The 17,463-nt window shown below is 33.5% G+C and overlaps 1 protein-coding gene across 1 annotated transcript in view; it reads right to left on the reverse strand.

Annotated features, from left to right (window-relative positions):
* Positions 1–17,463, reverse strand: part of Tsc1 (tuberous sclerosis 1 protein hamartin) — a 315,684-nt gene that overhangs the window by 81,056 nt on the left and 217,165 nt on the right. The window contains exons 12-14 of the mRNA XM_090401542.1: positions 14,423–14,489; positions 9,197–9,346; positions 2,740–3,414 (exon numbers count right to left, since the gene is read on the reverse strand). Of these exons, the coding sequence (XP_090257668.1) occupies positions 2,740–3,414; positions 9,197–9,346; positions 14,423–14,489 (892 nt within the window). The remainder of the gene's footprint in view (positions 1–2,739; positions 3,415–9,196; positions 9,347–14,422; positions 14,490–17,463) is intronic.

Below are 17,463 nucleotides of genomic sequence, written 5' to 3' on the forward strand. Positions count from 1 at the left end.
TCATTTTATATGACAGGAAATTCATATATTGTCAAGTGAAACTACTAAACATCATCAAATGTCAAATGAAAGGTAACATTCAGCTAGTTTAGCAGAATGTTATGTTCAATTTGTTTGGAATATTATTTAATGTCATTCCTCAGAAATGAATTTAACTTGAGAGAATCAGGGAGTGATAGATCATGTTTTCTTTGAGCTCATATTATGAAATTCTAGAATGGCCATATAGTTGTCCTTTGTATTTAATTCGAATTTAAGAGTTATACAAAATATTCCAATTTACTAATTGTAATTCTATATAGAAATATTGTCAGATCTCTTTAGAGAGATAAGATAAAGATACTTGTAATTCTTCAATGTATCTATTGTATATATTTCTATGTTTACAGGAAATATTTTAATTTTTTTATATTTGAGCTTCATTCTTTGGAATTCACAACATGCTGATTTTAAAGTCATTATTAGGTACAAATTTGAAACATCCTAACCAACCACTATACAAAAAGCTGTTAAAATAAATATAAATTTATTCATTGACAACTGTTCTAAAAAACTCACTACTAATGTGAATGTCCATTAATTATCAATTAATTAGACCAAGATGTAGGTGACATGCCATTGCATATTGATAGTACATGGCATAAGAAGACTACTATAAACATTAAATAATATACATGCAATGTTATTTCTATATAAATCCCCAAGGATTATGACATATAGTAAACAAGTTTACTAGTTATAAACATTTAAGTCTCCTTTTTATGACTAATGCTAAACCACATCATGATAGTTGCAGTAACACTCAGCATACAACTGCATTAGTAAATGTGAATATATATATATATATATATCATCATCATCATCATCAAATTCCTGCCTTGTACCCTCAAGGGGTGTACAAGATATGACAGTACTACATGAAAAAATTACATCATTACTAACTTCCTATCTACAATTTTCCTCCAAATCAGTCTGTTACTTGTCAAGACTCAAACATTATCAGATCTTATATTTCTATCGTCTAAGGCACTTTGTACCGTATCAATCCACCTATATCTTGGTCTTCCTCTGGGTCGTCTTGCTGCCAACCTGGCAGAGAACACTTGTTTTGCTAATCTTTCCTCTCCCATTCTATTTAAGTGACCATACTACCTGAGATTAGCTCTGCTAACACATTCCTGGATGCTGACAATGTCAAGTTCTTTCCTAATATCCTCATTTTTAATATGATATTGCCATTGATGCCATCTGTTCACGCCTCTAATCTTTCTCAGGACTCTCATATCTGCGGTCTCTAGTCTTTGGTCAAGTGTTTTACTTCTGACCCAGCTCTCAGATCCATAAGTTAAAACTGGTTTGAACACTGTCTTGTATACAGCTAATTTAGTGTTCCGATTAATTTCTCTCTTATTCCATATGAATTTATTCAATTGACTTCCCACCATACCAGCTTTGCTGATTCTGTTGTCTATTTCTATATTTAATTCAAATATCAAAATATTCAATTTTGTTCAATTTAATTTAATTTAATTCAATATCAAAATAAAAAAATGATGGTACAACATGACAAAAAAAAAAAATATATATATATATATATAATACTGTAAAAAATTAACATAACAACAATAGTAATACAATAATGTGAAATTTTTATATTGTGAAGTTTTTTGTATTTTAATAGTAGCATCAGACAGAATTACTATCAGCAATAAGATAACGAGTTGCATAAATTTACACTAACAGAATCACAGAGTTTCTATCCAGAAAGGCAGAAACTCAAATTTTAGTGACAAAGCAAACAACTCATCCAATTCATACTGTATTGTACCTGTGTTAGTACATGTTAAAATAATGACACACACAGTGCAGAAGAAACAGTAAGTACAGTACTGTTTTCAGTTTGCTAAATTCAAGTTTTCAATTACTGTATAATTGAAACATGCAAGAATTTGGACCGGATCTACATGAACACTGTAGCACAGAGGAATAAAAGAAAAAAGCAAAACTAACCTATCCATAACCTAGTGGTGGATACAGATTAACTTCAAGCAATATGGAAAGCTCTTCAACAAAGATCTCATGAATTCATTCACTGGGTCTTTTACAAACTGCTCCCCAATGGGCTTGACCTGTATTGCTGAGAACAAAAGACTATGCCTGCTTAAGGCTTATAAGGTTTTTATATGCAGATGTTAGAAGGCAAATATATTCACCCTGTAAATTTTACTGCATATAGATGATAATGCATATGCACACACAAAGTTTTTACTAAGACTGTAGATGACACTTCCTCCTTTCCTTTGTCATAGACTGACAATGTCTATTTTAGATAACAATGCTCTTCTTGACTACATGGCCCTCAGTAATGATGCTGTCTTTCACTTTGTTGAATTTCAGCATGCCTCTTTCAGTAGGACAGAACCCTATCATAATATCTATCCAATGACACCCTTCCAGAGTGAGCTGTTCCAGATAGATTGGAAGAGCATGTCCTGTCTTGATATTCATTGGGCTACCTTGGATACACATGTAAGATTTAGTAAAAGCCATTAAAATTTATTGAGTTCCTGCATCAATAAATGAAAATTTTATGATTTAGTCTCTGTTAGTTTAAAAACTATATTGTTTTGCTACTGACAGTAATTTCCATCACATAGTATATACATGAGGAAACGACAAATTATTATTATTTTAACTGAAATTCTAAAATCATATTATTATTATCACACAAATTCATACCTCCAAAATGTGTCCAATCAGTATTTACAGTGCTTGTTAGAGGTATGGAATTCAACTGATTTACATATATTTCATTACCAAGATGTAGGTGACGATCAAGCAGCTCTAAAGGAGATAACGTACTAAAACTTGGAGTTTCTGTGAAATGAGCTGCAGTACGATTGCCATTTTGCAGCAAAACAGCATCTTCATTAGCTTGAAACCAACCACTTTGAGTCATGCATGATTTAGGATCAGTAAAGTATGATGGAGTTATTATGCCTGCAACTGTAGATGCAATATTGGTCATTCTTTCTTCATGTCCACTTTTCTCCAATGAGTCAGCAGCTGTTTCAGGCTTTTCTTCAGGTGAATATTTATCAGTAGCATTCTTTATATCAGGGCAAGAGGAAGAATGCTTCAGAGTGGACAATCGAGGTAGACTTCCAAAAATTGATTCTGATGGACCACAGTGGCTAAAGTAACGAAAACGTTTTATAGATCTTACAAAACTTTCAATCTTTAATTGCGCATGTTCTTCTTGTATACTCTTTTCTAACTCTTCATATGACTCTCCTTCTCCATGTTCTTTGGAGGTAGTTAATTCTACAGTTTCTCCAAGTGTTTTTGGTGATGTTGGAATTCTAATTTCAGTGGTTGAAGGGACTGGTGTTGCTAGCTCACTGCATGAAATATCTGTAAAAATTAAAAAAAAATCAGTTTCACAAAATTAATATTAATACTGTTTTTGAAATGTGAAATAAACTAATAATGCGAAATATATGAGTAAATTGATCCTATAAATTAAGTTGATATAAACCAAAGGACAAAGTTACACTTTTGAATGTAACTGCTATCAGTCATTGCATTTTAAGTTTGGGGAAGTTATGTTGTATTATGAAATTTATACTTTTTTGAATGAAATTAAAATGGGAAACATTATGTGCAAATCTGCTTTTCATTTTCAGGAAAAAAACATTGTTTAGGTTAAGCTGCTAAGTGTAAAAATTAAGACAGCTAGTAAGGTATGTTATCAAGAGATTACATCTGTGAGCTACATGTCTTTATTGCTAATTTTGTTTGATTTACAAAAGGAAAAATGCACACTTTTCTGCAATGAGTTAGTGGCTATTTCAAGCTTTTCTTCAAGTGAAGATTTATCAATGTCATTTTTTATACCAGGACAAGTGGGAGAATGTTTCAGAGGGGACAATCTAAGTATACAACCAAAAACTGATTTCAAAAAGTTTGTATGTATTTATTGGCCATTTTATTTGGTTAATATTCATTGGCTGCTTGTCATCATCATCATGGAGCATCACAGAAATGAGAAACTATACATGAGACAGGAATGATAGTAAGTACATTCATATAAAATTTGTTCTGAATTCCAACTGCCCAGCTACTGTTGATAATACTGGTATGCACTGCATGTTGTACTGTAGGTATTAATGCATTTTATTCTAGTCAAGTACTGTATTATGTGAATCCTGCACATAAAAATGTGAATCAGTAAAATATTATTATACTGTGGATATGCAAGATTAGATAAATGCATAAACCCTGCTCTAAAACTCAACTGTTTTCTTTTTTTAAAACTTCAGTTTCTTATTTGGCAATGAACATCACCTACTCATCTATTATCATGTTCTTCATTTTGCCAGGTCTCCTGAGTGGATGACTAGAGAGCTTAAATTGAGGGCATTATTGCATGTAAAGCAGTCTATAGTTTCTTTTCACTAGAAATGCTTCAAAGAATAGACATTCAAATTTTTGTCATTATAGAACAGCATAATGGCTCAGTCTGAGCTGATGTCAATGAGACTTGTCCAGAGCAATAGCCTGAGATCTGACTTTTCACATCTACAGATGTAGATGACACCATGGTGTCATTTTCCATATATTCCAAACAAGCAGCCAGTTTTACCAAAGTAGAAGATGTTAATAAAATTTCGAAAACCATAAGCAGGGAGCCTTTTGGTAGATGTAGCCTAGATAGGTTCAAATGTCATCTGGATATTATATTACAAAGTATTACTGCAATGAGATTTCTTTAACATCATAGAGTAAGAACAGAAAATATTTTTTTTTTATATTTGCAATTTGCTCTAAACATCATGTAATATCGTTTCCCATATGAGGGGGGGGGGAATCTGATACAACCATATTTGTTTAGGTTGGGATAGTTTGTGAGAGCTGCAGCTGATTTGAGGACAAATCTCTTGAACTGAATTTGCTTTGGTGGAGTAAGATGGCTTTTATTCCAACGATCCTGTGACAGGTATCCAGTGCATGGTCTGCCAGTCCTGAGCAGCCATCATGGTGGAATCAGATGTAATCTTAGTGCTCTGATATACAGATGTTGGCTGCCCTACCTAGTTGTCCATAATAAGAAAGGTTGCAACTGCAGGGTACCTGGCAAACTCCAGAGGTTGTAGTGATCTTTGAGGGAGCAGTTTGCTTGTAGAATTTTCCTTACCAAACAAAATAGCTCAAGTTCATAGTAAATGAACTGAAAAAGGCTGATATATCGGGAGGAAATTCTATTTTGATAAGTGCTAAGGTGTCTTTAAGTGGGACATTTGTGAATAAGGAGCAGACATTCAAAACTGATCATTAAGTCAGTGTGGCAGAGTGTGAGGTCTTGTATACTGGACTTAAAATGGGCTAGTTTTTTATGTGACGAGGTATTGCCAGCAATACAGGAAAGTACTTTGGCTAAATGGATGGTTGTCATCTGTGTGTGTGTGGGTGGGGTCATAATTTAGTAAGCGGTATGTGGATCATTCTTCAAACTTTGCTTCCAGATCTGTTTTTTTAACATGTCCCATACATTCTTAATAGGGTTCAGAATGGACTTTTTGGTGGCCAAGGAAGATGGTGGAAGTTGCTGCCATGCTTGCTGAACAATTCTTGCATGACGAACAGTAGCATTGTCATCCATGAAATATTCATCACCTGCTGGTTAAAAAGTCAACATTGCAGGATGCATTTGATTAGCAACAATGTTCTAGAAGGATACCCAAGCTTCCAGCAATATCAGGGGACCCGTCCTTACCAACAAAAAATGCACCACATCATGATATCACCTCCAGAACCTTCGGCTGTGTTGACAAGACAAGCTCGGTTCACTGCTTCATGGGGCTCCTGCTAAACTCTCTGACAGAACAAGGTGTGCCGTGACTTGTCAGACCACATGATATTTCTCCAGTCTTCCAGTGTCAGTCACAGTGTTCCTGACACCACTGTAGACGAACTTTCCAGTTTTCACAGAAACATATAGGCATGAGACCACCAATACCAATTCTCTTCAATTCCCTGCACATAGTTCAGTGAGATATGGGCCAAGAACAGTCTTCATTAGATGCTTTGGTCAATTGCTGTACTCAAGAAGTTCTGTTTGTCTGTACAAGCTTTCTCAGGCAACAGTGATCTCATTCCTGACAGGCTATCTTTGTACTACAGTTATGCTTCTTAGACCAGCAATGTGGATTATTTTTCCACTGATTAAACACCCGGGATAGCTCTCCTTTTGAAAAAGTAGTCAGAACTATTGTTTTCAAAATTGTGGCTCCAGCCAGGTGGGCACCCACAACAAGCGTGTTATTAAATTCCAAAAGATCCTTTGTTTTTCTTATTGTGATCAACACTACTGACCACCAGCATTCTTAAATAGTTACTTGCCCAGAACACGTGATGTATTTTGGTCATGTCGCATCATGACCAAAATACATGGTCATGATGTACATGACCATGTATTTTGCATACATGCTGTGTAAGTGATGTTTATGTACATCTGTATAAAGATTTTTAATGCAGTTGTTGGTATGTGTACATATATATATATACAGTATATATAAAGTATGGTGATCTTATGGAGAAGTTAAATTATGGACTGAATTTAATATCTTAGTATGTGATAGAACAATGCAAAGTTTTTAGAGTGCTGGATTTCATAACAGCCCCAGAAAATGTAACTGAGAATGAAGTATTAACACTACCACTGTTTGGTATGATCTACTGACTTGGTTAGGTAAGGAAAGTTTTTGATCAAAAAAGAGATATATGTGAAATACTAATCAAGTGACCACTGACAGCTCTATAGCAAGCTTATGAGTAAGGGGTCAGTAATAATCAAGAGTCAGGCAGATAAATAAAAGGAGCAGAATTGATGAACAGTGAAATTAGACAGACATTATGGGGAAAAAATTATTAAGGAAGAGATATATGAAAACAGGTGATGACTAGATACAAGTGGAATATAAGATACAAATCACAAAAGTGATAAGTATGGTAAGGGAGAAAAAAGTGCAATTGATTAGGCCAAAGGAAATACAAGGGACTACCATGTGGCAAACAGAAGGAAGAATTATTTAAAATAAAGAGCCAATAGGCTTCATTTCGGCGAAGCCTATTGGCTCTTTATTTTAAATAATTTATGGGTGCACCTTTTTGACAACTCGTATAGCAGAGTATTTAAGTTCTTTTCACTATACCCTTAGTATTCTTTTGGTCTAGCTACTCACTGATGAGATCTCAATAAATATCGAAACCGATCTGGGTAGTGACCTCCCACCATAATGTATAACATCATGGTGGATGTCATACATTATGGTGGGAGATAGGTTTTACATTATGAGAAATACTAAGAATAGCGATCAGAACTTTCCCTACCTTTGCTATGAGTTGCCCTAGTTTGTACTAAGTACTTGGACTACATGCTTTAGATTAAGCTAGTAGTTGCCGATACTTTTATAGTTACTATATTCGGCATGAAACTCTTTGATTCCGATCTTTGAGTTTCTTATTCAGTTTTGAAACAATATGAAATTTAATATCCCCTTAATTTAAATAAAAGAAGGAAGAATAATTATAGAAGGGTGATAGTGGCAACTATTCACTGTAGAAGATGTAAGAGAAATATCCACAGTACACTTTGTAATTTTACATTGGTGAAAGTAATATTGAGAAAAGTAGGATTACCATTTCAAGGCAAGTTTTAGCAATGTATATTGCAGCTGTGTAATGCAATGCTGTTACTGTATTAAAGGGAATTGTACACCAGGAAGATTACACTCCAGATTCAAGATTTGGGAGATGTTTTGACAACAGATCTAAAGTTCAGGGACACATTACAAGAGTTGTAAAGATGCCTACAATGTATTACTGATTTCATAAAGTGGACACCAACAAGTATAAGACTCATCAAACTAAACATGGGCTAGTGTACATGCAGTGAAATTCTGAAGACAGTTCCAGAACTTGGGGGGGGGGGGGATGAACAGATCACTAATGTAAATGAGTCTATGATACAAGAGAAAAATTCTTCCACAATGAGTCTATTGACTCTAAAAAGATCTGTTTAACATAATAAATTTTACCATGGAAGAATAGTTCTAAGGCACAACCTATAAAAATGACAATTAATTTCATAAAGATTATAAAATTAAATTCAGAAATTAAATTAAATTAAAAATTAATGTTTTTAATTTTAAATACTGTAATCCTTTAATTTTGTCATCGAATACAATGTTGTGTAATATTTAATCATACATTCTAGTTTCATAATTTCATTAAAATTGCCCACTAAAGAGTCTGCGATACATATATTTTTAGTTCTATCAATGGCAAAGTTTACATTAAAGTATTCCTCTCAAAAATAAAACTAAAACGTTGAACAGAAGCACTAGATGGTCATCCCATCTAGTTAGTTTTTTTGCTGTCAAACACTGTGAAAGGCACCACTCTTTCATCAAACCTAAGGGTGATTTCCTTTTGCATCTGTCATTAAGAAATTATTTACACACTCCAACATAAGTGTGCTGACAAGTTTACTCTAGGACTAATTTTTAAGGTATGGATTTTGATGTCATCTGATAGTAAACTCAGGGTGCTGTATTGAATTTCCAACTTCCTGCTGTATGTAACGCGGAATGCAGAATTTAACAGATAGTGCTATGGCACTATTGGGATGTTTTGGGAATTTGTAATGCTACATGCTTTTTATGAGCACTGAATAAGTATAATATTAAGAATAATAGCATTAGTCATAATTAATAATAATTAAGTTTTGTATCAATATTTTATAATGTGAATCCATAATGCAAAATAAATAATATATTTATTATTATTATTATTACATCACATCTCCAGGGAATCCAAAGACTCATTGAGGGAGGGCATCCACTCTACAACTTCTCCTCTCACCACTCCACCAACCTTCATCATCTAACACCAATGCCCATCTACCGTCGCCTATCACCACTAGTACTTTCACAGACAATCACAAACATCCATGCCCACAGCAGGATTCGAACCCACAGCTTTTGGCTGGAGAGCAGATATGCTTATGTATGTCATATATATATACATACCTAAATATAATGTATTTCAATAATGAAAAGTAATTCAATGTATTTCAAATAATTTATTAAATGCACTAGATAGTTCCTAAAATAAAAAAAATCTATTTAATCACCTTTTCCTTTAATTTTACAAAAGTTTGGAGTCTCTTCATAAATGGATTGACCAATATTTTCAGATGTAGAAAAGGGCAAAGTTTCACCAAAAGATAAGCTATTAGATGAAGCTTCTAAATCAGCATCAGTCTTTGAACTTGGAGCTGGTACTATAAAATCAAGCTATACTTACAACAAATTTCTTATTACTGTTTTTTTTTAATTTCATATACAATACTTTTATAAGATGAATTTAATTAAAAAAAAACAAGTTAAAGCTTAACCAATTGAACTACTAAGTGATTTTCTTTCCTACTGATTACTTTCTCAAAGTCACTGGGCATATTTTAAATTCCTTCACTTGCCTGCCTGATTGTTTAACCATTTTTACTTATGTGGAAAAATATATACAGTCTGATGACTGAGATGCATTCTTTTTTTTATATTTTTACCTGCAGGACTGAAACACTTTTTTTAAATTCGTGATATGTTGAATTTGTCAGTTGTTTGCTGATGATGCAAAGAGGACAGAGCAATAGTTGATAAAGATGATGTATATATCCTGCAGGATATAAATAAACTGGCACTGTGGGCAAAGGATAATAATTGTCAATTTAATGTTGAAAAATGTAAGGTTATACACTTTGGGTTGAAAATTTTCACATTGTGTATCATATTGATGGTATTTGATTGCAAGAAATTGATGAGCTAGAGACTTGGGGATAATGGTGAACAAAGAGTTAAAGTTTAGAAAGCATAAAGTTGGTAAAATAGCTCAAAGGTTTACTTGGATGTTTAAAAACACACTAACATGTGTAAAGATAAGAAAGTTATTATCCCTCTTTATAAGGGTATGATTTCAGCCACATTTTGAATACTGCTCACAGATTTGGTCACCTGGGTTTCTTGTCAATCAGGAGGTAGTTGAGAGGATTCAGAGACAAGTGACCAAGATGGTGAAAGGTCTGTGGAATACAGCCTACGAAGATAGGTTGAAGGTGTGCGAGTTACAAAGTTCAGTTGATAGGCAGAAAAGAGGGGACATGATAAAAACTTTTAAGATATTAAAGAGGTTTCATAAAATTGATGCAAGTGAAATTTTTCAGTATATGACAAATAGAGAACTGGGGCCATCCATGGATATGTGTAAGAGTGGGGTTAGTAGGGGTGCACGGACCGGCTTTTTTGCATGGAGAGAGGAATGGATTGCCAGAATCCCTGACAGTGAATAAATTCAAGGAAAGGTCTGATAGGATTTGTGTATATGATGGTTACTTTGGGTCTTCCATGATGAGTCTCTGGACTCCATGGAGATCTAATAAAATAATAATAATAATTTGCCTACAAAAGGGTGTAAACACATTGTTGCATTAGTGCACAATAGATAGGCTAAGGGTTATGAACCTAGAAACCTTGTTCTAGAGACCAGGCATTGATCTCTTACATAAGGCTTCAAAATAAGAGGGAAGTGGTGTCATAAGGCAAAGAAATTTTTCTATAAGGTAAACACATTCACATACACACAGACATCCAAATATCTGCATGTGTATCTCTGATAAAAATGGTAATGCCATTCATGATTTTGACCATGTTTTTTAGTTTACTTCATCATCATAATCAAATTCTTGATATATATATATATATATATACCCTCAAGGGTATATATCAGGAATATATCAGAGCACAGCCAAAGTTAAGCATGCTGTGTTAAGTGCTTATTTTGAAAATGTTCCATATAGAAGTTAGCTAGAGGATGGGAGGGTGAGATTTGTGGTTAGAGATATTCCGAGGTGAATTTCATCTTGTACAGAGATTTGATTAATTGTCAAGGGTAAGATTGGAAGATTCTTTTTCATGGGAAATAATGCAGAGCTGTGTTCTGCTAGCGTTGAAGTTGATAATGTTATCTAAACCCCATTGATTCAGAAGTAGCAAAGGTTAAAGTTTGTGCTTTGCATAGTTTGTCAAGTGATAGCAGTCAGCTGGAGTAGATCGTTATGTATAGAAGGAAGAGGATGGGCAAAAGAACAGAGTCTTGTAGAACCCCAGCTTTAGTTGTAATAGAAAGAAGATAAAGAGCTTTCTATCATCACTGAAAGTGAGCACCTGGTCAAAAGGTTGGCTACCTAATTGCATAAGTCAGGGGACAGACCAAATGATGGGAGGTTTCTTAATAAACCTTTGTGCCAAACTTGGATAAAAGCCTTGGAGATATCAAGAGCAACTACTTGAGATTTGCCAAATCTTTCCATGGTGTTTGTCAAGAGATGGATGATGAAGGCTAGTAGATCTCCTGTTGATTGTCAGTGATGGAATCTATAGTGTTAGTCATTTATTAGATGAGTCTTCAAGGTAGAGTAGGAGTTGGCTGTTGATGTTAGAAAGAATTGAGGTGAGAGAAATTTGATGGTAGTTGGAAGGTACAGTTTGAAGATAATAGAAATTACTCTTGAAAGATAATGAAAAAAGATTTTTTTTTGATTATATGGGTAAAGACATAATGAGGAACTACAAAATCTGTTCAAAGACCCAACATTCTATTATTTATAAGAAATAAGAGAATTGATCAGTTTTGCCATGTTTGGAGGATACATTAAAATTATTTGGAGTTGTTTGGGTTCTTAACTCCATCTCCTGCAATTGATTTAAAGTCTGGACCCAAAAATAAATTCAGGGTCTTCCTGCAGTGAAATAGGAGGCCACACAGCATTTCAATATGATAAGTTTCATAGTACCAATATTTATAGCAAAGTATAAACACACATATAGAAGGAAAAAACAGTGATACCATTTTGTTTACCAGTAAATGCAGAAAATAATGGCAATTAAAATTATTATTACTATAACAAACCCTCCCCACGGAGTCAATAGACTCATCATAGGATACTCATGAAGTAAGATATATCTATCATATTAAACGTTAAACTCATTCACATTCCAAGAATTCACAACACATTTTAGCAATGCATTCATTCACCTACCATTCTCTATGTGAAAATGTACTTCTCAAACCTTCCCCACACATCCTGACACAATTTCACCACTCTCTTTCTTTCTCTCTTAACCTTAGTCTATGTATATTCCCTTTATATTAATCCAGTAAAATCCCCTCCTGACTAACATTTTTATTATATTGCCTATTTTTCATCTATCCACTCAACACAGCAAACTGCATTCCCCCAGCCTCTTTTCCTATAACCAAACATTCCAATATGGTGATACTACCTTCACTTATCTCTTTATCTCCCCTCCCCACTTTCCACATCACAAACCTTTCCATGGTGTTTGTCACGAGATGGATGATGAAGGCTAGTAGATCCCCTGTTGATATAATGGAAATTTTATGATCAAATGTAACTACAACAGTCTATGAGTTTGACAAATGCTTTATTGGGGTGCTCCTTCTTGCAGCATGTGTAATCTTTGCATCATCAGAAATGTGTGCTCTCTGAACTTCAGGCCACTGTCAACCATCTCCCAGATCTGAAATCTTAACTACTTCAAAAAATAGTTTCCCCAATACAGTAGTTTCATACTTTTGCACTTATTAACATTAAACCTGAAATTTTTTCTCGTGTAGGAACAGAATTCTGCTTTTGAGAGAAACTTGTGACAATGAAATTAAGAATTATCAACACGTTGGCACAAGAAGATTATTTAATATAGTTCCATGTGATACTTTGGACAAACCAGACGCTCTATAGAAAAAAGAATACAAGAACATCAATCTTATAGTCTTCACAACAAATCTGATAAGTCTGGATTGGTACAACACAGAATAGAGACAAACCACAACATTCTCTGGTCCAAAACTCGCCTTCAACACAGATGCTGATATAAATTAGAATGCCTATTCAAAGAGTGATGAGGCCTTACCTCAACGCCGTAACTTGAACCAAAATGAATGCATATCCTTGTCAAAAATATGGGAAAGTTGGATCCGAATAACACATTAATTTTTTTTTTAATACCTTCTAGATACTACATCTGCCTAATGATATTTTAATATGATTTTATAAATTAAGTTTTTTGTATGACATTGTGAACTTTTACATGTAATGTATTCTGCACGCTTATGTTTACATTTCTTCAGGGAAACGATATCGTGATTAGCGATGTAATGTCACGTGGCTCGTTCTAATTTTGAATGATCAATTGTTTTTATTCTACCTTGTAAAAGACTGTTTCCAGTCAAGCCAATGATGATAGTTTGTTATTTTCAAACTGAAATATCTGGCAATATATTAATTAATCTTCTTCTGCTAACGTGTTGATAATTATTAATTAAAACTGCAAACCCCAAAGTCACTAAACATCTTTTTAAAGTCTATTTAAATAACCCACAGGGAAGTTTCCTCTTGAAAATCTCTATCAATAAACATGAAATATCATTAACAAATGAGCTGTTAATTTCTGAAAGATATCTAAAAATAAAAAACAAAAATAGTGTCGTTATTGCTAAAGCTTATATAATGCAATATCATTTTAAAATTCACTCCTAACAGCTCATTAATCTGAAATTGTTGTCCAAAAATCATTTCCATTTTACATTTGTTAACTTTATTTTTTATGGACATCTAATTTATATGATTATTTAATGCTATATGTAATACATAACTGAAAGATTTTATTCATATTCACACATGTCAAAAAAGAAATTCTGTATATTATTTTACATAATTATGCATATTGTATTTTACTAGGATGGGTGAAAAAGAAGAGTAGGAAGAAAAAATTTGAATATAGTTACAATCTTTTCTAGTCAAATTTTAAAGCCAGGAAAAATTTGATGGTTTAAGTTTTCAGTGGTATAAATCTGTATAACAGATAAATAATATTCAGTTATGTATATTATCCACTAATGTACCCTATTGCAGTTTTTATTACCATTATTAATTAATGAAATATTCTATTTTACTCTTTAGAGACACTTGTGGCATTATGATTAGGAATTATAGACACATCAACACAAAAATATTTTAATATTTGCCAAATGTTTCAATCTGAAATTAACAGACCTTGTTAAAATCTGTTCCTATGTAGCCACTGAAGATAGTCTGTTAGTTTCAGACTGAAATATTTGGCAAATATTAAACTATTCTTGTGTTAACGTGTCTATAATTCCTGAAATATTATATATATTAAAAATCAATGCATACAGAGCATTAATATTCCTTATGGAAAATGGGTATCTAAAGCTTATTGATGAGGGCTTTTGCTCTACATGATTTAGAATAATTACTTACCCTGTTCTGAGAGTCCAGAAAAATTTATCACATTTTCTTGATGTTCAGTATTAGCTAAATTCACTTCCTATGAAATACATGAAAATGACACAATGTAAAATAACATTGATGTGTTGCTAGCAATAATATCACCTATTTGTAAAAGATATAGAGCTTCCAAAAACTAAATATTTTATGCTGCAACCTTCAATCAGTTGGATGTCAAGTTATATTCTATTCTATGCAGTTGTATAATTATTATGACTAAAAGTCATACTTATCCAAAATGCAATAATAATAATATTTCTTTACATGTCATTAGGAAATAACAGACATTCAAAATAACATGCTTTTTTGAATTAAATGAGTTATAAGTTCACTTAGCACGATACTGAATGGAACATGTTAATGAATTTTTATCATTTCATCAGTTGTAGATGAAACTTCTGGGAATGCCTTTGACCTTGACATGAGGTATACCTAGTCTTGCCATAAATATTGTTACAACTTCCACACAATCCAGTGCTGCCCACAGAATTGTGCGAGACTGTTTCCATTAGCAACATTCACATATTTATCAGTAGAGAGAGTTGTCTAGCTGTACAAGTTAACATGCAGTGGGGAGATTATAAGAACAATCTAGCTCTAATAGGTTGGAATGTAGCTACCTGTTATTTTCAACATGTTAAAAACTTGAGATCATTAGAATGTTTGTGTATCAGACTATTAACCGTTATAACGATACAGAAGATGTACGTAACTGCCAAAGAACAGGTTGACCATGCTTAAATAATTAAGCATGCCTCTACTGTAATCCTGCGAGAATGATGTCATGTGTACTAACTGATGACCTGGGAGTGAAAGCCTATCGTCGTTCTACTGAACATTTCGTAACATCACAACTTATGCAGCAGAGGATGATAAACTCCAACAATTGTATGCCAGGATAATTGCACAGAATGTGCCATAGCACCCAGGATTCAGAGAGGTCATCACCTCGTGTCAATGATGGTTTGGTGGGAGGTGACATATTAGGGGTATCAAAGTTGCATTTCTGTGAGAAAGGGGTTGTCAAAAACCACCACCAAAGTGTATCAAGACACCTGGCAGGAACCTGTGATATGACCCCTGAACAACACCATGTTGCATGGTGTTGTTCAGGGGTCATATCGCAGGCAGCGGACCTCCCAACAAGCCTCAGCCCCTGTGCATAAGGAGAACAGTGGTTGGAGGAGAACGTGCACAACCACATATCACCATCTGATTGGCAATCTAGAAGTCTGAGAGAGTAGCCTGCAAGAAATGACACCCCAGCACTGGAGGCCTAAAGGTGGATTTGGAGTGAGCAGTGGCTGCATTTCTGTTGAATACTGTGCATGCCACATTGGTATGTGGTCTCACAGCCTTCAGGTGTGAAGGCTAAAGGGGGAAAATTTCGAACATTGAGTGCTGCTATATGCACATTATACATGTGGTTTGAATGTGCTGAAAACACAGTGTAAATAATTTACTGTTATATTAAAGTTTTATGCGCTGTTCAAGTTGTAACAGATTTATGGCTAGACTGTAGCATCATCACTAAATACAGTATGGAGACAATTAGAGTCTATGTAGCATATATAATGGCAATTAGTGTTATGAAAGGCAAATGGAATGAAAATTACCTTACACAATGAAAAACTCCCTTCCCACACACACTATGCTGCATACACACAACATGTAACTAAATACATTTGCTCTAACTCCTCTTTCAAATTTTCAGCTAATACGTGGAAAAACTTATTTATAATGCAGTCATTGGGTACAGAAACCAAATGATTTTGTAAAGCAAATTTTCAAAAGCAAACAATGATATAAATCATTGTTAATATATGCATATATAATTTGAAATCAGAATTGCATTTGAGATTTTCTATATCACTAAAACAGTTCATAAATAATATTTTTGTGAACTGTCTTAATGATAAAATTTAACCGAAAACATTCAAACTAGCATGTGGCATACTGCAATTTGAAAATAGTAAAAATTCATCTGTGCTATTAGAAGGGACATAATATAGAGTCAAGTGAATTCCCTTTTGCAGAGCACTGTACTAGATCATGGTGCTTTTTGCTGAGAATTGTTTTAATTTCAAATAATGTCTTCATAGTACACTGAACGTGCATACTGTAAGCATAGCGAGTGTACAAGCAACCATACCTTTAATAAGCATGTGCTAATTATTTACTGTCTTACATAAACATTTTAATATTAAAAAAGTATCCTTTCAACATTGACTATGGATAAAAGGAAGAGTGAAATAGCAAGTGCCATTGATAAAAGCAAACTGAAAGTTACCACTTTATTTTAACTGAATCGATTAAGGGTTAAGTATGTAGTGATAAAATAAAAATTGCACGTCATTTTGGACTGAATGGAAAAATAGTGCTGTAATCTCTTACCTCATTCAATAAATCTCCAGGAACTATTAAACTTGCATTCAGAAAAACTGAGTGATAACAGCCTCATTAATGTTGATGAACAGTGTGTGTGTGAAAAGAACAAGATGACTGCAATATAGAAGAAAATGTACCAATGAAAGACATAACTTTACAAGAATTGAAATTATTGTTTTGAGCTGTTGAAACTTTAAAACAATTTATGGATAATGAACCTAACCTTGAATGCAGTATGCAAGTCTGCCAGAATGTAGATAATGCTATGAGCTGTTACCATCAGATGTATATACAGAAAAAGAAACAAAAGTCTGTGAAAAGTACCATGTTCATATATTTCTCATAATTTTCTTTTAAATACATTTCATTATTTGTAAATCTTTTAAAACCATTTTATTATCATTTCATTGTTATACTAGCAGTAAAAACTGCAAAACAAATATATTTTTAAAAAATTAGTAAAGATTTTGAAAGCTCATAGATGCATTTAGTGTTTTACATTGTTTATATTCAATTAACATTTTTTCACTTAGCACAGAGTTTTCCCTGGATACATTAACTATGTACAGTAAGATATTGACATACTGGATGATAATACAGAATTATCTATGATTTTTTTTTTATTT

The sequence above is a fragment of the Typopeltis vanoorti genome, chromosome 12 (genome assembly GCF_054136105.1).
Source record: "Typopeltis vanoorti isolate ZY-2024b chromosome 12, IOZ_Tvanoo_1.0, whole genome shotgun sequence".
NCBI lineage: Eukaryota > Metazoa > Arthropoda > Arachnida > Uropygi > Thelyphonidae > Typopeltis > Typopeltis vanoorti.